The 23,853-nt window shown below is 35.4% G+C and overlaps 2 protein-coding genes across 3 annotated transcripts in view; both read right to left on the minus strand.

Moving 5' to 3' along the window:
• Positions 1-23,853, minus strand: part of rk (G-protein coupled receptor rickets) — a 579,587-nt gene that overhangs the window by 194,868 nt on the left and 360,866 nt on the right. The window lies entirely within an intron of this gene.
• On the minus strand, positions 1,190-13,026 carry LOC138710046 (uncharacterized). Its single transcript, XM_069840696.1, has 2 exons — positions 12,673-13,026; positions 1,190-1,839 (listed from the first exon to the last, which is right to left on the minus strand). Exons 1-2 carry the CDS (start codon positions 12,808-12,810, stop codon positions 1,312-1,314), a joined length of 666 nt encoding a protein of 221 aa, XP_069696797.1. The 5' UTR covers positions 12,811-13,026; the 3' UTR covers positions 1,190-1,311.

The following is a 23,853-nucleotide window of genomic DNA, read 5'->3' on the forward strand; positions in this document are numbered from 1 at the left end:
CCCATTAATAATATAATCAATATTAATTTCAGCCGCTTGAAAGCAACTGCCTGAAATCGGATTCAGTAGTCTATCCCTCTGTGACTATTGTAATTGCTTGAGTTTCTTTCGGTAAATTCTCAAAACGCAGTTCTTTAAAGTTGTCCATAATTGAATGTCCCCAGAAACAAACTCATTAAGTTATATGTCGCATTATACGTAGCTAAATATTCCATGGGTTCTTTATACTGTACACTGAAATAAATCAAATTTATTTTTGTCAATTGATGTCGACCAGAAATTAACTTTATTTATAAATCGTTGGATAACGATAATTTTCAATTTATATTCAACTATTACAGCTCATCGCATTGGAGAATAAGAGAGCTATCCTCTTGCAGGAGGGCTTTGCACTTGATAGGGACACTCGGGCTCATATTATTATTATTATTATTATTATTATTATTATTATTACCGCTAATATAGAAATGAATATAGAGTGTTAGTTGGGAGAAGACCTTTGGGGATACCGAGATGTAGATGGGAGGATAATATTAAAATGGATTTGACGGAGGTGGGATATGATGGTAGGGACTGGATTAATCTTGCTCAGGATAGAGGCCGATGGCGGGATTATGTGAGGGCGGCAATGAACCTCCGGGTTCCTTAAAAGCAGTAGGCCTAAGTAAGTAAGTAAGTATTATGACCACTGGGACACGACAGTAAGAGTTCGAAGTACAAAAAATGATGTTTACGTAATATTTCGTGTTAATGTTACACCATAGTTATATTTTGGTCGTTCTTTGGGTGGTATCTACTTGTATTGAGTAAAATTATCGTAGTTTCCTATTTTGCAGGGATTTGTATTTTTCGAAAGGGTTAAATACCGGTACGGTAGAGCTGTGGAAGGACTCAAAAGAAAGTCTCGCCCGAAAGTGGGTCGAACCTATTAAAAGTTTGTGAATAACTGTTCTAATGTGCACGCGAAATTTTTATTATTATTGCATCAAGATTACTATATTCCCAAGTATAGTGATCACATACAGTACACACAAAAATGTGAGACAAATTGTGGAGATTTGAAGTAAAATTTAATGAAGACTTGAGCGTCTTTCTTGAAAAATCTTACGTTATACAATCAACAGTCAATAACCAAACGTAAATGGGAACTACTATTCACTCACAAAAAAGGATAAGGCAATTCTCATATCAGAGAGTAGTGAAGGAAATTTTATTAATGTTCAAAGACTACAGAGTGAGTTCACTCCACATCGATCAACAGTTTGGCGAAGCTCTTTTCAGTTACGTCATGAGTCTTTCCGAGTCACTGGCTTATTTCCTATCCTCATCTTCTTCTTCAAACAGCTGCATTCTGCGCAATATGTAACGGCATTTCAGATATAATAGAATCTTCCTCATCTCGCCTGATATGCCGTTATCGATGACGTAGTCTTCCAAGAGCTCATCGATGACGACTTCATGCTGCGATTTGGGTCCCGATTCGTCCAGGTACTCACTTCGAAGTCTCTGAGATTTGATTGCAATGTCATCTTCTTTTCCCGGACCTGCCTCTTGAACCTCCTCCACATTCGAGTTGCCTTCAAACGAGCCCCACAGTTCCTCGATGGTGTCATTTTTCAGGTAAAAGTCTCGTAAAGATGATGGGTTTGGGGTTTGAGGATGGTTCATATCTTTAACATTATCAGAAGGCTTATCGACTGAATCTTTATTCTTAGAATCAACATCTTGTTTCAGGTACTTATAGCGAAATATCTCAGTACGGATTGCTTCTATGCTGCATGATTCCCGGAAGCTTTCATCTAACAGAACACGAATTAGTTCATCCTCTTTCGAGCGTGTCTGTAAAGAGGAATGAACCACATAATAAGAAAGAAAGACTTACAGTATATAGGCTATTTTTACACAATATACGGTAAAGGTTGGTAATATTGTGATACTAATAATATTATGATAGTACTTTTTGAGATTTTTTTTTTACAATTTCACTGAGCGAGAGAAGAACCGGTTTTGTGCAGAAACTCGTCCACGAACATTCCTTTAATAAGCTGATGCAAAAAAACCGATCTTCCTCTCGCTCAGCAAAATTGTAAAAAATTCTGAAAAAGAACTGTCATAATATTATTAGTATCACAATATTACCAACCTTTACCCTAAATGTCTAGGTTTACATAAACTATCGAACATTCGAAGGATTATTCAGTAGCCACAAAAGTCTTCAAAGTTCTCTAATTCAGTTAAGAAGTTAGTACACATATAATAGTACATTATGCAACGAGCCTATAATGATAGTAATTAAGAATCGAGTATGGATATTTATGAAACGAGCGGAAGCGAGTTTCATAATTTTCATACGAGCTTCTTAATTACCATTATAGGCGAGTTTCATACGACTTTTTATGCTCGACCATATTTATAACTTGAAATGACCGGTATTCAGATGTATACATTTTATTTGTATCTGACAAGATCGGAAGTGACCTTGTTCTAGGTCGTGAATTGTGAGATGTGCGCAGACGCGAAAGTATTGATTTTTTCCGAGGAACAATAATGTCATTGACCTTGACGTAGTCCCGTTAAACTTGATAATATTATAATATTATAACCTTGATTATTGAATTCGACATTGAAAAACGAGATGACAAATTGAATTTATTTGAATATTATTTACAATTAACGCTAATTATTATAGTAACAGAACATAACCTTCTGCGACAGTATTGGATTTCCAGCCTCCGTGACTTTTCGCTAATTCTCTTTCGATTGCATATCCGAGAATAATCGATACTTGCGGTTTTATAACGGTAGAAAGCTGACCTGTCATTGACTGAACAGTTGTAACCTGAGTCGTCATTGGCTGAAAGACCTGACCTTTAATGAGTAGGTGTACTTTAATGACATGCATTAAAGGTCTGCTACCAGGTGTATAATTACTACATTTCGGCATGGTCGAGCATAAAAATTATAAAGAGTTTTGTTCATAAAATAATGCATCTATTAAAAAGTCAATAAATTGGGAAGCTCTCTAACTTTGTTAAGGAGTAAGTTTATAGAATAATAATAATACAAATTCGTTCTATTAATAGCCTATATAAACCAATTTCAAAACAGAACAATCATAATATCCACATTGTTTTCTACAGATTTTCGTCTACTACAACGTTTCTAATTTACCATGGAACAGGTTTCTTCAAATTTTTAACAATCTTCCACTGGCGTTGCTCAGTCGGCTGAGGCGCTTGACAGACGATTTGGAGTTGCGTTCGGGCGTGGGTTCGATTCCCACTTGGGACGATTACCTGATTGGGTTTTTGCGAGTATTTCCCCAACCATAAGGCAAATTTTAGGTAATCTATGGCGAATCGTCGGCCTCATCTTGCTACCACAAATCCCATGTACGCTAAATGACCTCGTAGTTGATATAGCGTTGTTAAATAAAAGAAAAAAGTGATACACAATGATACATTACAGAATTCATACCTCAATTCATTTAGAGTCCTCAATATTCTTCGTGACCTGAAATAATCCCTTATTACATTTATTATAACATCTATTATCATTTATAGAAATAAAACAATAATTTTCTGATCTGAATTTGCAAAAAAAAAAAAAAAAAAAAAAACACACACACACACTTACTCAAGCATAGATTAAATTGCTGTTTATTTATTTTATTTGCTATAGCAACAATAGTGAAACAACTGAAACAGAAGTTTCTGTGAAAATAAAATGTAGCCCAATCTTTTACGAACAAAACACTATATATTATTATTATTATTATTATTATTGTTATTATTATTATTATTATTATTATTATTATTCTACAAACTTACTTTTTAACAAACTTAGAGAACTTTCAAATCTTCCATGACTTTCAAATAACTCTATACATCACCACCTCTATTTTTTTTAATAATATTGATCGATCAGCACAGTTAGTGCTCTACAGATCATTTATGAATCAAATATAAATACAATACATGACACAGAATTGAGGGCAGCCTAGACTGGGCTCCTCAATGAACAAAAAACAATGTTAATAAATAATTATATACATAGACTGGTGTGATGACAAATTTTGATTATAATATTAGGTCCATTGGAAGTCGGCTTTTGATTATGGTGGGAAATGTGAACTTTCTTCCGAGATAGTAGAGGACGGCGCCTGGAACATTTTCTAGATCGTAATGGAACTTCTTACTTGAGAATGAATAAACTTTTTGATTGTGACAATACCAGTTTCTCTGTGTTCGTTTACGGCGGACGGGTGGCGATCCTGGCGGTTGTTGTCTTCAAAGTGCTACCGATTTTAACATAGGGATAAGCAATCTGAGTATAATGATCTAGGCTGTTACGGACAAACCAAGGAGATATGAGTGAAATTCATAGGACTTCATTTTGAAATGACTGGATGTGTTTAATTTCACTTATTGCAGCTCCTCCACAGACAGGACAGGCGTAAAGTACTAGAGGTCGTAACAGAGATGTGTAAAGTAGCATGCAATTTTGTAGCTTCGGAGATGATTTCTTGTTGAAAACGGATAAAATTTAGTGAGTCTTTATTAGTCCAATTTAAGTTTGATATTGATATTATGTTTCCATGATAGATAGGAATCTAAATGCACTCCGAGGTATTTTACAGCTTCATTCTTTGGTTTCCACGATATCACGCTGGTTGAAAGATTTATGCATGGAGGATTAGCAGGACGACACAAAGTAAATATCATCGCTTCGCATTTGTTGTAGTTCAATGCGATGAGTCAATTTTCAAGCAAAGGGCATATGACAGCTGTATTTTACAACTATGCACGATAAATTGTGTCCACTACACTCATGTTTCCCAATATATTCAGCCACCTCTATGGCTTAGCGCTAAAGAGCTGTTACCTTATACAGGCGGCTCCAGTTCGCCCCAACCTGGTCGTGATAGAATGTGTGATGGACAAAGCAGATGACATACGAGGATCGTCCCAAAAGTAAGTTTACAAGACTTGTATCATTTGTAAACTTGATACTAGACTGACTGCAATTGTAGCAGAATTTACGCATGACTTGGTTCTGTCACATTATTGAGAAGTTGGGATTCCACAGAGTGTGTACACGATGGATCCTCCGAAACCTTACTGAAGATCACAAAGCTCAGAGAATGGCTTCTGCCTTGTCGTTCTTAAAACAATATGTAATTGACGTCCAAGATTATGTCAAACGCATAGTCAATGGTGACGAGACATGGGTTCACTATCACACTCCTGGGACGAAAAGGGCAAACATGGAGTGGAAGCATCCGGGTTCCCCGCGAACCAAGAATTCAAGGTCGTGAAGTCAGCTGGTGAAGTGATGGCTACTGTCTTCTGGGATCAGAAAGATGTGATGCTGGTCGATTTATTGGAGAAAGGAGGAACAATAATTTATTCAGCTGTATATGGTGGTCCAGCTGTGAAACGCTGTCTAAACTGTCTGCAGCTGGAGATGAACAACGATCGAGAAAGAGAGGCTAACGGGGCTCGCAAAGCCGAAAATCCGCACGACGATGTTGTATTACGTCGCGTCCTTGACGTACAGTAAAGACTGGTTGTGAGTGTTCCGAGACTCCAGATTGACTCACTTTCGAAGTCCCGAAGTCAAGCAGCCTTGAATCGCCACAGTTGTTTACACCTGACTGAAATTTTATCTACTTTGGCAACTGTTTTATGTATAAACAATTGAGTAGCCTATTTGAAATACCATCTATACCTTTCAATGTGTAATAATCCGTTCCCCAGCCTTTATTTAATTACTAGACCCTTATTAAAAGACTTGGAATTTTCTTTTCATATGTTTAAGATCAAGTGTGCAATCTCAAGTATAAAGTTATGTTTTATGTTTAATAGAAATCCAAACTTATTTGAGAATTATTTTTTTTTATTTATATAATCATAGGTAATCTATATATATATATATATATATATATATATATATATATATATATATATATAATTTGAACTGGTAATGGAAATTACGGGAAAACGGCTGAACGGATTTTAATAAATGGCCCCTCATTTTGGAGCTTGGAACCTAAAGTTTTTCGGAAAAGTAGTAGTTTTCAGTGAAATGTCAATTTTCCTACATAATTTTCCTATTTTCCAAAATCCATCTGTTGTCAGTTTTGAGAACTAATTTTATCCAATAACGGCCGACTTGATTGAATTTCAGAACAAAACACACACTACAATAAACAATAGGCTATTACACGAAGGCCATGACCTGCAGATTGCCGACATATTTAGAGCTCAATTCAATTTGTTATTAAAAACTGATTCTGCAGTGTATAATTTTCTGAGTACAGCTGTGTATTGGATATTCAAATCTACGAAACTTGAGGTGGTTTGATGACATTATTACCATTAGAAATTAAATATTATTATAGTTAATATGATTCATCTATTTTTTTCATTAATTGTACATAATATTGATGCTATATTGATGACATGAAAGTGAAACGTTTTGTGGTTATGTACGTAAATGTAGAGAATATCTTAATTTAGATCTTCATTTCTATAATTTACTGACTGGCTGCTATATATAACTACAAAACTTAAGTAAGATAATAATATTGTTATTAAAAATAAAATATTTTTATACTTATTAACCCAGTGGGGTTGGGTCTTTTTCATATACTTAATGGCGGTGTAGTGTAGATATTGATATGTGTCATTGTCTTCAGTATTGGCTCGAGAGAGCGCAAAAATTACAGTTCCTAATGGCGGTGTAGTGTAGATATTGATATGTGTCATTGTCTTCAGTATTGGCTCGAGAGAGCGCAAAAATTACAGTTCCTAATGGCGGTGTAGTGTAGATATTGATATGTGTCATTGTCTTCAGTATTGGCTCGAGAGAGCGCAAAAATTAGAGTTCCTAAGGAAAGATCAAAAGGTATTACTTACTGATAAAATAAGAGGCCTAGAAAATTTTGTAGTCTCCAGATCATTTCAGCAAGATCTCTTAGTAGGATAAAATGATTTTACGCTCTACATTTCAAGTTCTACACGAAAATTCTATTGTTCGAAAGCTTAGCAAACCTGAAATTTTTTTAACTCTTGCCTACAATCTACAATGACCTGAAATAGCTACTGCTATCGTCCTGACATTGATACTTGCGTTTTCGCGTTGAAACTAAAAAACTGAAGTTGGATAGGTTCAAGAAAAAGTATTTGGCCTAAAAAAATCCATTCAGAGGGTGTATGTTTCATTATTATGGAAGCAAATAACTATCAAAAAGACAAGTATTCTTCATTGAAAATAAATCTAAAACATTTTTATTTGCACGTCTAACGAACTTAGTTTGCAGCACTAGTATCATATAATAGAACCAGAACATTTTGATAACTAAGATACTGTTCTGTTTTGTCTTTTTGTCTCATTTAAACATTTATAATGTTATTTATTTCATTGATGTGTGTTATTCAAAGTTACGAAATCTTTCCACGCCGATCAAATGCTACTTCGAGAATGATGGGACGAGACTCGAAAAACAAATGCAACGAACACAGAGAGCGAGAGCGGCAGTTAGTTTTGTTCATCTCTAGTCTGGACACCTCATTTTACGAGACTGACATTGAAAAACTTGTCTGTTAGACAAATGTCTCAATCGCTAGGAACTATGCGAAAAAGTAAAGTGTTAAGTGAAGAATAGAGTGCATAGTGTGTTATGTACAGACTATTATGTTATATTGAGAAATATAGCTACATTGTAAATTTACTTTCGGGACGACCTTCGTAGAAGAGTTTTCCCGGGACACTCTCCACCTCTCCTCATTTTAATCTGTTACATGCAATAGTTAAAAACAGGCTGAGTGAAATCTTGAGAGTGATGTGGATTTTCGATGCTGATATAGATAATAAAGACTTAGGGCTCAGAGCCCTGGAATCAATCAGCTTTGTCTGGCGATGAACCTGGCTTTATCAGGGCTGGAGTATAATAGCCACCTGTTAGCATCGGATTCACGAATATCACCCATGCCATACGTCGGACATATATGTGTAGGCTATAAGGTGTATAATAGGTCGATGATTGCCTAGGTTCATGGATTTGTGCAGGTTCTGATTCTGGGAAAGTAAAGCTATCTCACAGTTCAAGTAGAAACTGGCCTTGTTAAATTTACTTATTTATTTCTCCAATGGCAAAATGATTTACAAACTCGCCAAGAAAATATCTGATCTTGTTAAATTATGATGTATAATTTTCAATCTGCCTGCAATGCAGTGTAAAGTGTGAAGCATCTGGCTTGTCTCGCTAACAATGAGTATAAATGTTACTCTAGCTGACACTGGCACAACGTAACACTTTACGCTACATTTCAAACTTACATTCTGCATCTTAAAGTTGTACTGACAGCAAGGATTTAATAAAGCACTCATTTTTTACAGTATTTATTCAAAAAACGAACTTTGAAAGATGGGGTGTAATATAGATTACCTATTTGTGATGCATCTTCTGTTATTCTAAACAATTCACTTTTTCATGACAATCAGCCTTGTATTAAAATTTTGGAATGAATAGTCCAATAACTGCATCTAAGAGTTAGCATACATCAGCCTTCTATGCTAATGAAACTGCAGGCAAACTACTAAAAATGTTCACTTATTCAACAAACCTCTAAAGCAAAGAATTCTTTTGTTATTTATTAAATATACTACAGCTACAACAAAGTCTTACTTACAAATGATTTTCAAGGAGCCTCAAATATAAGCCCGCCATCAATCCCTATCCTGAGCAAGGTTAATCCAGTCCCTAGCATCATATCCCGCCTCCCTCAAATCAATTTTAATATTATCCTCCCATCTACGTTTCGGCCTTCCCAAAGGTCTTTTTTTCTGGTCTATCCATTTCTGGATTCACCCATACTACGTGCTATATGCTCTGCCCTTATCAAAGTCTGAATGTAATGTTCCTAATTATGTCAGGTGAAGAATAAAATACGTGCAGTTCTGCGTTGTGTAACTTTCTCCATTATTCTGCAATTTCATTCCTCTAAGTCACAAATATTTTCCTAAGCACCTTATTCTCGAACACCTTTAACCTCTGTTACTCTCTCAAAGCCTATACACACAAAAAGGACCAACTAAAGAATAAAAACTTCCTTACGAAACTAAGTTGCTGATTCCTGAAGCTCCAGCCGTTGCACTCTACAGAAAGAGAACTGGTCATCATTATCTTGCAAATCATTTACATTGGCTGAACATATTCGCCACACCAAATTGCCTTCTTACCAAAGATCCCATGGACGGAGAATACCTATGCAGCTGTATTGCAATGCATGACAAATTATCATTAGGCTACTTTCACGCACTGACAAGCGATTCTGCTAAAAACTTCATTGTCACAAACACCTCGTTGGAAACCAACCAACTTGAAAGAGGTCTTCGATATTATTGTGTAAAAACTCCCTTGGGTTTCATTACGAAAATTCTTACAGTGAAGTTAAGGAAACTTTTTCAAAACTTTTGGGGATTATAATTATGGTGTCATACGTTACGTATCGTGGGGCAAAGATTGATTTGAACAAGAAAGACCTTTTAGTCATGCTATTTCTATCTGTGAAACATCGAGAGTTATACGCCGTGTAGACGGACATATTACAGTTAGAAGCTAGTCGAAGCTAGCTAACATCAATAGAAAGCGCCCACAAGCTTATATCGGAATAGAAACACATGAGACTCATATTTGTTTAAGTTGAATGCCTCAGTTACTCACGCCAGTAAACAAACACGCTCTTATATTGAGAACGTAGTGGCAGTATATCTGATAAAACGTAACGAGAAAGCAATTTTGTCATTCACGGTACAGTCTAGGTAGACCTATATTTATTTTTGTTCTTCAACATGAAAAGGAAGTTTTGCGGTCAATATTTGAATCAAAAGAAACTCTATTGAAGGCATCACAGTCTGTGCGGAAACGGATATCAAAAGACGTCCTCGCGCACTTGTTTGAAGAGTAGCAGATGAGGCAGGACGAGCGTATAGACTCCCCAGGACAACACTTTGAAAGAGACCACAGTGTATATAACTTTGTTTTATGTACAAAGCGAGCAATAAAGTCAGGGTAAATATTTCTTGAACACTCCTCGTAACTCTTCTGAGTTCATAAAAGAAACTTCAAAATTCACCGAGTAGAAAATACCCTAGAATAAGTCTTACATGGGTAGCTATAAAAAGGTCGCGCAAAGAACGATTACCGAAAAACAATGGTGGCGTTGCTGTCTGTTTTGACGTGTGTATGTAGGCACGCCGAGGGAGGGAGAGGTGCGGGCCGATGGAAGTACTCTTCCAGTAAGATGAACAAATGAGGACTCGCTGTGGAGATAAAGAACGTAGCAAGAGAAAAATTCGAAGTTAATTAAAGGCGCAATATATGTTTACGATTGAAATAATGCGATACAAGACACGTATTCACATGCAATGGAACAAACTAAAATCGTAATGTAACTATCATAACGCAAGACTGATTCTATCGATGTCATTTCTCTTCCGACTGTACTCTTGAATATCATTCAAGTTATCTCGTGACCTTTCCTGTCGCCCGCTCTTCCTCATCGCTTTGTTTCATTCGCATTTTTCAGTCGGTATTCCCTGTTTGCGAGACCTATACTGCAGAAGGGAGATTAGAGGTAAATACAAATACTGCTGCCTTTTCGAATAGTAAGCACAAAAAAGACACAAAACAAAAACCATTAGTAAAATAGTATAAATAGTATAAATCTGTGAGTAGACTATCTTACAGATAGTTGGAAGACACATTTTTCATGCAGTTCGTCATAATTCTTCACTCCTTGTCACTAAACTAGTAGACAAAATATAATAGCTTTGCATCCACTTTACCATACTGAATTAGTATTGGCAGAAAGGATAGGCAATAGCTTAGAAATATTTGAGCGGTAATGTATTGCACAGCCGATAGGAGATATAGTTAGTCTATATATAATTTGCACAAACTGTGATTCCTGTGTCGTTTATTTACGGTAAGTACCTAAAAGAACCTTGATCCTGACAAAGGGCTCCAACAAAATTTGCCTACCATTTCTCGTCGACATTAAATTTCGGAGTCGGAATATTCTCTGCAGATAAAAATAGATATTCATAAATAAAATGCACTTTCATAATGAAGTGTGCAAATGCACAAAAGAAAACCTTATCTTCTTATTTTGTGCGCAGTAAATAATTTCTTCCACTACTCAGTTCCAAAACATGTCATTTTTAATCGTTTCAAGCCTCCAAAGTTTGTTATTTTTTCATGCCGTCGCGTCTAAGAAACGACACCTCACAAGCGTGCAAAAATAAGTCACTTTTGTGGTGTAGTTCTGTAGAACTGAAATTACTATGTGAAAGGTGTATTATGCGTTTTTATTTCCTTAGGTATTGCATATCGCATTTAGGTGAGGAATATATGCGTTCCTTCCGCCATTACCAAAATAGCTTACCGGCACCGGAAGCTTATAGATTTAGATAGGCTAATAATCGATTTCTATTCGCGGTTGATGTCTATGTACACTGGTGTTCAAAGATATCTAACCTACGATTTTCTGATCATGTAAACGAACTTTCTAACTACGGATCTCGTCAGGACCAAAGTTATAAAAATAAGTGATTATCTTTGAAGTAGTTCCTCTAGTTCTCAATTAGGTCGGATAAAAAAGTGTCGGGGAAAATGATTACGTAGATTAAAGATACATTTATTCTCATAATTGACATCAGCAGTCTTCAGCTAAACCCAGAATTGTTTTACAATCAGCAAGGGGAATGAACTATTGAATTCTATAATGTGGGTATATTTATGTACAATTGGGAACACTGACTATTATCTTCGCCATCTATTCATAGAGGTAATACCTAAGGAATCCACACTTACACCAACAAATTATCGAACACTATCGATTATTGGGGGTTAGGTATTTTTTTGAACGTCAAATGTACAAAGACAATTTTCTGTCAACTTCTGAAAAGACGAGTTAGTGCTGCCATCTCCAAAATCTCTCATGATATTTCCTTTCACACTTTAGTACAATACATTGTTACGATGAAATTATATTCAAATAGGTAACATTTCTGTAAAATAACTATTGTAATCAATATACAATGAATTTTTGGTGCAAGGAGAACAAATTTTTTTGCTGTTATTTAATTGCGTTAATTACTAATAATTATAATATTTACATATATCAAAAGTGAGGATTGATAATAATGGTGTTGACTTAGTTGATTATAGTCATGCTAGTAAGAATAGGATGAATTTGTATGGTGCTTGTAATTTTATTTTGGTAAATAGTAATATTAATCGTGAATAATTTAGAATAATCTCACCAGATCATGTACGGAAATCCTAAAAGAATATAAAAACACAAGAAAACAGTGCCTACCTCATGTTCTATCAGCATAACACCGGACCCCAAGACATCAGTGTGCTAACATGAACATTAATCAGAACATAACAAAGAGCTGAGAGGAATGAAAATGCATGTGTTATATATATATATATATATATATATATATATATATATATGATACCGATTGTTTTATAGCTATTTGCAAAGGGCGGACTCCTAGACAGCCCAGATGTCAAAAACAGTCAATAGACAGCCAACACACTTCTCCCTAGTCACCCAGCTCGAAAATAATGCTCACTCATTGTAGAGGACATACGTTGGTCATTTCCTGTTCCTCCTCAGTCCCAAGGCTTCCGTTCGCTTCGTCCGAGCACTGTTTCCTCCTCCGATTATAAATCCTTCTGCCCAGAATGACAGCCGCGACACCCAAAACCACGAGATAGTGCCCAAACATGACGTGTTATTTTGTTGTAATGTACTATGTGGCCGGGAAGTGAAAAGTAGAATATGTGATCGTGTGGAACTCGTTATTTAGTTTCCAGTTTTAAATAGTCGGCAGAGCTAGGCAAGATTGTGGACATTCGGCACACGTGATGGATGCCATCATGCAGATTGTTGATGTCGGGAGCAGAAATATCACCCAGAACAATTTCGTGTCAAGAAGCTTTCACGTTTGATCCATTTTCTCGGTTTCCAAGGTAACGTCCAACAACCATTAAGTCTATTATTGTCTCTATTATTCATAGTCATGTTTCACACAAAATTGGATGAAGTTATGCAAAGGAAAAACAACCCACATCATCGTGACATTTTAGATAATTTTACTTAAAAATAGGGGAAGGATCCAGTGGCGATTCCTCCATGAAGGATATGAGGATGATCCTACAGTTTAATTCCGTGCCTCTGAGGATAGAAAACATTTAATTACAGATTTTGATTTTCAATGCGTCCCGACATATTAATTTCCTATAAGCTTCCACTTTCTGTCGTGAGTTGTCGCCACTGCACAGCTCAGAAATAATTTCCGAGGAATCATCCAAATAACTTAAAGAAACGGTATTTCTAGCAGTGAAGTTAGTGGACAGGGGAGGGTGCGGAGGGCGGGGTATGGCTTGAGTTTAACCGCGTTTGAGTATACGACGGCGTATCCTAATACTACGACCCTCCTTTCTGGGTGGTGGAGACCCTCTTAGAGACTACAATAAGAATTTTCAAGTACCCTTATAGTCTCCTTAAATGGAGTTCATTGGTCATTTTAAAAGAATAGAATAAACGAAATAATAAATAATTTAAAATGATATAATATAAAAATAAAATGAATAAAAAACAAAATTACATAAAAATAAATAAAATAAGCTATAACAAATACAAGAATTAACAGGACTTTCAGAAGACAGGACAGCCGAAAGAATATCTGAAGTTGTATTTGATCATTTAGAAGAATTTAACTTTAGCAAGAAATTAACTGCGCAAACGTACGACGGAACATCAGTAAATATCGGGCAGTACAATGGCTTAGGAGCCATCTTCGCAACTAAAAAGGGGAGGAGAATCGAACTTCACTACAAATAAATTGTCAGTTCCAGAATGGTGAGTCAGAGACTAACATAGGCCTACTTGTATTGATTTTGCATGCTCTATTATTATTATTATTATTATTATTATTATTATTATTATATTATTAATATTATTATTACTAATATATTATTAATATTATTTTCTGTCTTCGCCATCAGTCGTCAATATCCTACATACAAAAAATATCACGAGTCGCCACTGGAAGGATCATTATATAATATACACCTACAAAAATGACACAAACTATCTCCTGATACAGCTGTAGAAGAAATCATCATCAATTATTTTTGAAACAAAAGAAAAGCTATGAACTTAAAATTCTCAGTTTCTACATACTTTCTGTGGGTTGGATTCCTTTTACATAGCTAGGCTACATCCTATTCTGAACTATGAACATGACAAATTACAAGGCTAAACATAAGTTATAATTTTTCAATTTTTTAAAGTTTATCATTATATAATTTTGTAAAGGAATACATAATGGTCACAACATTGATCCTATTACTATTTCAATTATTGTGGCAGAATAGTCTCCTGCCAGAGATAAGAGATTGGTTTCCTGAAAATGACTGCATATTCATGGACGACGATGCTCCATGTCACAGAACGAAGAAGGTTTCGAAATTTTTTCATGATTTCCACACCAAAACAATTAATTGATCAGGCAACAATCCTCCTATGAACCCAATCAAAAATCTCTGATCAATTTTTAAGAAATTCAACATTATCACTCAAGTTTGACTCATTATTTACTTACAAATTACTTTTAGAAAACCCGGAGGTTCATTGCCGCCCTCATATAAGCCCGCCATCGGTTCCTATAGCGAACAAGATTAATCCAGTTCCTAGCATCATATCTAACCTCTCTCAAATCCATTTTAATGTTATCCTCCCATCTACGTCTCGGTTTTCCCAAAAGTGAGTTAGACTCATAAATTCATTAATACCTATTTGGCACAGACACACTGAAATTCGGGAGTCTTGCAGAAATCTTACACACAAATGCCAAAGAGACTTGAAATGTCACAAAGGCAAAAGCAATGCATATAAAATATTAATATGTATAATTTTTGTCATAGATCATGCATTATGTAACAGTACTCCATGTTAAAAATAAATAAAATCGATATGCAAATAAATGTATTTAGTTTAAAAATTTGTACTACATATCTGTGGTAGGGATTGGGCCATCATAATTAGGGAACGTATTCTGGTCCAAGGCGTACGGTATAAGCTTAGTTTTTCAGGGCCGTATTCATAGACATTCTTAGCACGGGCTTCCGGTGGATGATCAGCGTTTTTCGTATTCATAAATCAGTGTTAGCGATATGATATGATTTGAATTCTGTACAAGTAACCAGTGGATAGCCGGGGCTAGTTTAGCACGCTCGTAACGCGTGCTGCGAAATGTCTATGAATAGCACCCTCATACACTATATTGACGTGACGTCATGTTTGGCGAGGGCCACAAGTATTATCAGGGAACACTTGCATTTTCTTTGTTTTGTAGTTGATGTTCTATCATGATTCAAAACTAGGCCTACTAGACCGTTTACAATGCATTCTAGTCATAAAGAGTGATACTACGAGTGACGACCTTTCCTACAATTTAAATTATTTGTTCATTTATTTAATTATTGGTTTATTTTTACTGGCAGAGTTAAGGTCATGAGACCTTCTCTTGCACCCCACCAGTGTAAACATACATAGCAAATATAAAATAATAACAGGAATACAAAAACTTAATAATAATAATAATAATAATAATAATAATAATAATAATAATAATAATGAGAGCAAAATGTAGATGTATTTAGTTACAAGTAATTGTAAGAGTTAAACTAGCACAATATTTAGTTTTAAATAAAACAATCTGGCTCAAAGGAATGATTAAAATAGTGAAGGGAAACTGATATAGACCTATTAAAATAAAAATAATGCTCTACAAAAGTTATATTTGAATAAAGGTCATATTCTAGAGACAAAAGCATTTTTTTTTACAATCGGCTTTTGAAATTAGTCAATGTCTGACAGCCCCTTCACACTGTGTACCCTACGCTATTTTTACTATTTATGCTATCATAAAGAATGCAGCTTTACATTGATCAAACATTGTTTACACTGTTACACACGTTTTACCAAATACGTAGGCTACAGTATTAATTAAATAAAATACCTTGCATTACAATACACAACGCTGTACATAAGAGTGTAAATAAAGTGTGATCAATGTATGAATACGTACATTCTTTATGATAGTATAAATAGTAAAACTAGCATATTCTAGAGTACCTGGTGTAAATAATTTAAATTGTAATACTAGTGTAATTGTTAAAGAGGTACACGTTTTCTTCCGCGAAACTCTATCAAATAAGATTCGCGTGAGCAGTCAGTCAAGTACTTCGCTTGCAAGATACACGGACGTCGTCCACTACCGTAAAAATTCCATACGCATCAGCTCTTGAATGCATGTTATCATTGAATTTTATAAGTTCTTTTAATATTTTGACATATGATATTGTTCCTATACTGTTTTATTTATTATATAATATGCATTTTATATTTCACTTGTGTTCAATTTGTCTAATTTATTGCTTTTCCATCTGATGACGATTTTCTGTAAAATCGAAAATATTCGTGAATACAACTAATAATTATAATGTGACTATTGTAACAAAACTTGTTTTTGTACCAATCTGAGAAGTTGTTGACTGAAATTGTAAAATAATTTTCCTTATTATATATTTTTAAACTTATCTGAACTTTAACTTCAACATGACTTTTAAATTTAATTGAAAAATAAAGTAATTTTAAACATAAAATATATTACTTAACTAAGCATTTACGATTATAATTTTTTTTCATGAATTATGTGCCAAATTATGCAAAAAGCCAAATAATTATATGGAACAAAACAGCAAATTCCATCCATCCATCCATCCATCCATCCATCCATCCATCCATCCATCCATCCATCCATCCATCCATCCATCCATCCATCCATCCATCCATCCATCCATCCATCCATCCATCCATCCATCCATCCATCCATCCATCCATCCATCCATCCATCCATCCATCTATCTATCTATCTATCTATCTATCTATCTATCTATCTATCTATCTATCTATCTATCTATCTATCTATCTATCTATCTATCTATCTATCTATCTATCTATCTATTTATTTTTCAAGATTCGACCTCTGATCTCACCTTAACAATTGTGTCTTTCTGATCCACAACATCCCTGTATCTCACCTTTCGTATCTCCATTCCTTATTAATCTTCCAGTCTAGCGACAAACACGCAGTTATTTGTTCGATAATCATGCATGCCTAGCGCAATGCATACTGCCTATGCACAGCACAATAATCAATTTGAATTCCTCGGATCAGGGAACTCACATGAACACAAGTTGTAGTAGAGAGCTGGAGGGATTGACCGGCATTATTGCTCTTGTACCAAGCATAGGCATGAACGAGGATGATAACATTCGTCATCTGAACTATTTCTGTAATTAGTAACTAGGGCCTACCCAGAATCAGTTTGTATTTGCCGGATTTGTATAGCTTTCAGTATTTACATGCTCCTCCGAATACATTTCAGAAGTTCTTTATTTCGCTTTTCTGATCGTCATCACTCATAACTGAAAATCATAGAGTGAAACTTTTAAAAGGAATGTTAGATTAAAAATGAAAAATTAAAGACTTTTATTAGTTTTATTGGATACCTTAGAAGTTTATAAGTCAAAGAGATGTGAATATGAAGTTTCTCTTAACAGAATAGATCTGTAAATCAGACTTGAAATATTTACTCAAGTTATATAATGGAAGGTTCGGAAACTTCTGTAATTCGTTTATGAAGCCCGAGGAAATGCACCATAAGTTGAGAAGCAGCTTGGTAGCCAACACTGGACCGAACTCAGACCTTTAGCATTATAAAAGCGATACTATGCAATGAAACAACAATGATCAATGTGCTATTATGAGATGTCTTGTATGCAAACTCCCATTCTCTTTACTTCTTTTGCCATATTCCTACCTTTCCCATGCTTCCACATCTGCTCCTATTTATATCTTTATCCATACTTCTACAACTTCTCGTACTTCCACCTTTTCTCCCTGTTTCCACTCATCCCCCTTCTTCTACCTTTTTCCTGTTTCTACAACTTCCCGTACTTCTACCTTTTATCCCTATTTCCACACCTTCTTCTATTTCTACTTGATCCCCTAGTTTTACACCTGCTCCTCTTCCAAATTTTCCTTCACTCCCACACCTTTCCACAACTACTACTACTTCTGCATTTTCCACTAATTCTACACATGCTCCTAATTCTGTATTTCCCGTATTTCTATACATTCTCCTAGTTCTAAATTTCACCTAATTCTAATCTCCTATTTTAACTTTTCCCCTATCTCTACACGTGTTTCTACTGTACTTTTACACCTTTCTACACCTACTATTACTTCTACATTTTCCGACAACTCTACACCTACTACCAATTCTACGTTTTCCCTACTTCTGCATCTCATCCTACTTATATATGACCCGTTCAGAGCAAAAGTGGTGTAAGTCAAAAATGAGTAATGAGGGTTAAAGTAAACATTCTGTAAAATACAGCGCAAAGTAGCAATTAATATTCAATTTATTTAAACTATTAGTAATCAGTGGATAGCAAGAATGACATATTAATTGCTACCTTACGCTGTACTTTACAGAATTTTTACTTTAAACTCATTACCCAGTTTTGACTTACACCACTTTTGCTCTGAATGGCTCATATTTTCTTACTTTACAACAGACACTACTTTTATCTTTTCCCATACTTCTAGACCTCCTATTTATACCTTTTCTCCTACTCCTACACTTCCTACGTCCACTTTTTTCCTACTTCTGCAGTTATATTTTTATCCTTTCAGACATTTTTAGTAGCTTATTTTACGACGCTTACAGCGTAGATTATTTAGCGTCTGAATGGAGTGAAGGTGATAATGCGGGTGAAATGAGTCCGGGGTCCACCACCGAAAGTTACCTAGCATTTGCTCATATTGGGTTGAGGGAAAACCCCGGAAAATACCTCAACCAAGTAATTTGCCCCGACCGGGAATCGAACCCGGGCCACCTGGTTTCGCAGCCAGACGCGCTAACCGTTACTCCACATTTTAGACATCCTAAATCTATTTTTTCTACTTCTACGCCTGCTCCTATTTCTGCTTTCTGCCGTACTTCTACACGTGTCCAACTTCTTTATTTCTACCTACTACACCTCCTTCTACTTCTATATTCCATGAACGTTTACACATCCTACTTCTATATATTCCCCACTTCTACAACTCATCCTACTTCCAAATTTTCCTTTTCTTCTACAACAAACATTAGTTCTATATTTTCCCCTACTTCTATTCCTCCTCCTTGTACTTTATCCTCTACTTCTACGGCTACATCTACTTCCACTATTTCTATTTCTTCTACAACTCCTCCTACTTCTGTGTACCTTTGCCACTACTTCTAACCTTTCCCCTACTTCTACACCTACTTCTGCATTTTCCCCTACTTCTACACCTGTTCTTACTTATTCATTTTCCCGTCCTACTTCTACATTTTCCCTACTTCTACAAAAATGCTCTTCTAAAATTTCCCTATTTCTACATCTCCTACTTATACATTTTCACCTAATTCTATACCTCATCCTGTTTCTACAGCTTATATTACTTCTACATTTCTCTTACGTCTACAACTAACACTATTTATACTTTTTCGCCTACTTCTACACCTATTTCTTCCTTTTCATTTACTTCTACACCTCCATTTACTTTCTCCTTTTCATCTACTTCTACACCACTTCCTGCTTCTACCTTTTCCCCTACTTCGACCTGCATTTACTTCCACCTTTTCCCTTACTTCTGCACCTCCTGTTTCTACCTTTTTTCTGTTTCTACACTTCCTCCTACTTCTACCCTTTCGCCTACTCCTATATCTTCTCATACATCTTTTCCTACTTCTACATCGACGTAGATCAGACGCGTTTCTTGTTGATCCGGAAATGTACTCGGCCGTGAGTTCGATTTCGATTTGACGGATTTCCTGGTTGGATTTTTTCCAGAATTTTCCCCAAGTATAAGGCGAATGTCAGGTAAGCGCGTGAAAAATCCTCACTATCATATCATAAACTATCATCTCACTATCATCAATTCCATTGATTATAAATAATAACATAGTTGGTACAGCGTCGTTAAACCACCGACTGAAAACATATTCTTAGTTCATTACATCTTGTGAAATTAGGTTTTTTTTTTTTTCCTACTTGACGAAAATAATGTTCAAAATGACTGAAAAATGGCTCCTTCTCAAGGGTGACAATTAGTTTTTAATTATGGCATAACATTTTTGTGAAAGACAGCCGCGAAATAAAATGAGGGAAGCTCGATCAGTTAGAGATGTGCATTACCTGAAGACTCAGATAGTTTGGAATCAGAGTTAATTTAATATTGTAGGTGTAGCCCGTTATTCACTCCTTAGCCGACAAAGAAATTATTTCTGATTTTTGCATGCGGAGCCACTAAATAAGATGCGATCACCGGAAGACATCATTTTCAACCATCCTCCATCATGCTTAAGAAAGATAAGATTTGACGTATAACGCTATTTCTTAATGAGATTTTTTATAAGTAAACCACTTTGCGTCACATAAATAATAGAGATTTAATGACAATTATCTGCAGTTGGTCCTACCCCACTGCCGCCCTCCTTGCGTGTGTCCCTCGCGTGCTAGTACTCTAATTTATAGAAGCGTGCAACGATAAATTCGTTATAAGTCATGTGATGATTTGAGCCTTTAAGCTCATTGTAACTTTCCATCTTGTCTCATCACGTGACTTGATTCAAGGAAGCAATTAGGCCTTCGGTTGGCTTGGAAACCGTTTATAAATCTCTCAGATTAAAAACTTAAGCAAGGTGCTCTAATATTTCTTAAGGATTAAAGAAAGTGACCCCATTTTGTTTGCACTAACTTCCACTGCAGCATAATTAAGACAATTAAAGTAATCAAGTTGCACATTATTCATGAACCCTTGTTATACTGTAAGCTTAAGAACGGCTTATTAACGTTCCACCCTACTAAATAGTTATGACTCGTTCTTTCCGGTGTTAACAACCCCCTTTATTTTCTGTTTTATGTCGGGGATGAAGAACGCTTTAGAATTGTAAGTTTATGATATTTTATTTTTAAAAATCTGAAGATTTATGAGTTCTTTCCAACTTTTTGGAATGGGGAAGTCCTGAAACTCATAATTCCTTCACCACAAACAAAACTCATAAGCAGATCATACAACATTTCTCAAGTTGTGACAATGAGAGAAATTCTATGCAATGATCGACTTTAAACTCAGACCCATCTAGCCCCACTCGTTACAGTGTTCCTTCAGTTACTAGCGTTAGATATCAAGCAGGGGTCGGGGAGATTTTGAATGGCACACGACGACTTCCAATCATAAAGCATTAGAGAGGGAGGGAATTGTAACTTAAATTTTATAAGGGACTGACCAGTGGCACTGTCCCGTTCTGAGATCAGAAAATAAATGTAGGGAAGATTACTTGTAGTTCGTTACATACGGTTTACGCGTTTTATAGCCTAACACCTGGCTTGTTTCATCGCATTGCAAATTCACTGAAAAACAAACTTTTACTTTCTGTCTTGCTCCGAAATGAAAATAGGTGAATATTACTAATATGTGTGCCCTAAATCTGAATTTAAAATCCAAATTGCCCCATCACGTACCATTTTTCGGGGAAAATGAATTTAATTTTTTTATTAAAAACTTACTTTTATTTTTCACTGCTGCTGATAAAATTACAACACACTAGGGATTTAAAATGCCTCATAATACTTGAAAAATGTGTACTGGATACAAAAATGATGTTATATAGTTTAAAGCACAACAACAATACAAATATTTCATGCATGTAATGAGAAAAATCTCGGAATTTGAACTTATATTTAAGAGAAATTTCTGGATGACTTCCGTTTATAACTAGACCCGGGACTGTCTTTTACAAAGAACCAACAATAGTCTGCAAGCATGCTGGATGATGATCTTCCTTTATATCGCCTTTCCATTTCAGATATTTCTTGATGAAATCTTTTCCCATGCTCGTCGCTTACCGCTCCAAGGTTAGGAGGAAAGAAATCCAAATGAGAATGTAAAAAGTGTATTTTGAAAGACATATTACACCCCATTTTCCCATATGTACTTGACATGGTTTCCACAACAAGTTATATGTAGTTGTCTACTCTAAAATTTCCGAATAAATTTGAGCAAACATTTCTGAAAGCGTGCCATGCCATTTTTTCTGTAACGGAAAGTTTTTTCCTCAAACAAAGGGTGAGCCATAACTTTATGAATTTGTGAACCGATGAAAATGTCCTCTTTTAATTTGCCTTCACTCAAAATGGTAAACCTTTCTTTTAAATACTAAACACCACACCGTTGTTTGTTCATTGCGAAGATCTCACTTTGAACTGTTATTACATTTACTGAATAGAAGGGATCAATATCTATTTATTTATTTATTTGAAGTACAAAAACACATGCCAACAACCATAAGAAACGGGAAAGTCACAAAAGCACAAAATGCATTAGCTTTTGTTTCGGTTTACAACCTCCAACCCGCGCCCGATCTTTCCTGGGGATCGCTTATCGAAAAGTGAAGTCATATTATATCTTAAAACCTTACGTAATATAAAGAAAAAGAGATGCATTTTCGGATTCAGAGCACACCAAACCATAAGGGATACATTCTTTTAAGTTGGAGCAAAATTCTTGTTATATAATGGTACGATTTAGTAACACCCTAATGTGACTCACTAACAACCAGATATAATTCACGACCACTCAGATGCGATTAATTAATATCCAGATAGCCTACAATTCATTAATATCCAGGTGAAATTCATTAACATCCGAGGTGCAATTTAGGAACAACAAGGTGCGATTCTGGAACACTCAAATATTATTTATTTACAATAAATTTATTTCAAGTCAGATGCTATTCATTTACATCAGGTGCCATCATTTTTACACTCGTATGCTATTCATTTTTACACCTAAATGGGATTTATTTATATCCAGGTGCGGTTATGAACACCTAGGTGCAATTCAGGAACACTGAAGTGAGATCCACTTACATCCAGTTGCGATTCACTTACACCCAATTGCGATTCATTTACACCTAGTTTCGATTTATTTATACTCATGTGTGATTCATTTACACCCAGATGTCATTCATTAACATTGAAGCGCGTATCATTAACAACTAGGAGCGAATAACGCACTTCAAGAACAAATCAGGAACACCTAGATGCAATTCAAGAGCTTCCTGGTGAAATTCAAGAAACAGTAGGTGCAATTCAGAAACACTAGATGAAATAATGTTCAAGTACACCCAGATGTGATTCATTAGCACCCGAACGCCTATCATTAACAACTAGTTAGGAGCGATTAACCCCCCCCCCCTTAATAACAACTCAGGAACACATAGATAGAATTCAAGAACATCTAGGTGAAATTCAAGAACACCAACATTAGGTGCACTCAGATGCAATAATAATCAAGAACACCTAGATGTTATTCATTAACATCAAAGTGCGATGCAATGAAACAGCCAGTGAAATTTATCCGTGTCAATTCCTTCTTACACTTTTCTTAATCTAAAGACGAAGATAGAGGCAATCATCGTAACGTAGTGAATTACTCTTTTCATAACCAGCATTAGTAGTAGTCTAATCTACACCTCTTATCAAAAAATGAACATTGCTTTTTCCTTCGTTTTGAATAATGTGGAATCAAATTTAACATATCCGATTTTGGAAATTATTTAAAAGATAAATCTTCAGAGTCATAATTGTTACTGATGACTTC

Source organism: Periplaneta americana, chromosome 12 (assembly GCF_040183065.1).
Source record: "Periplaneta americana isolate PAMFEO1 chromosome 12, P.americana_PAMFEO1_priV1, whole genome shotgun sequence".
In the NCBI taxonomy this organism is placed as follows: Eukaryota; Metazoa; Arthropoda; class Insecta; order Blattodea; family Blattidae; genus Periplaneta; species Periplaneta americana.

Excerpts from the sequence above, each read along its gene's own strand:
- LOC138710046 (XM_069840696.1), bottom strand. The coding sequence starts at position 12,810 with ATGTTTGGGCACTATCTCGTGGTTTTGGGTGTCGCGGCTGTCATTCTG. Across the intron at positions 1,840-12,672 it reads AGGAACAGGAAATGACCAAC|ACACGCTCGAAAGAGGATGA; the intron begins GTATGTCCTCTA and ends TCCTCTTTACAG.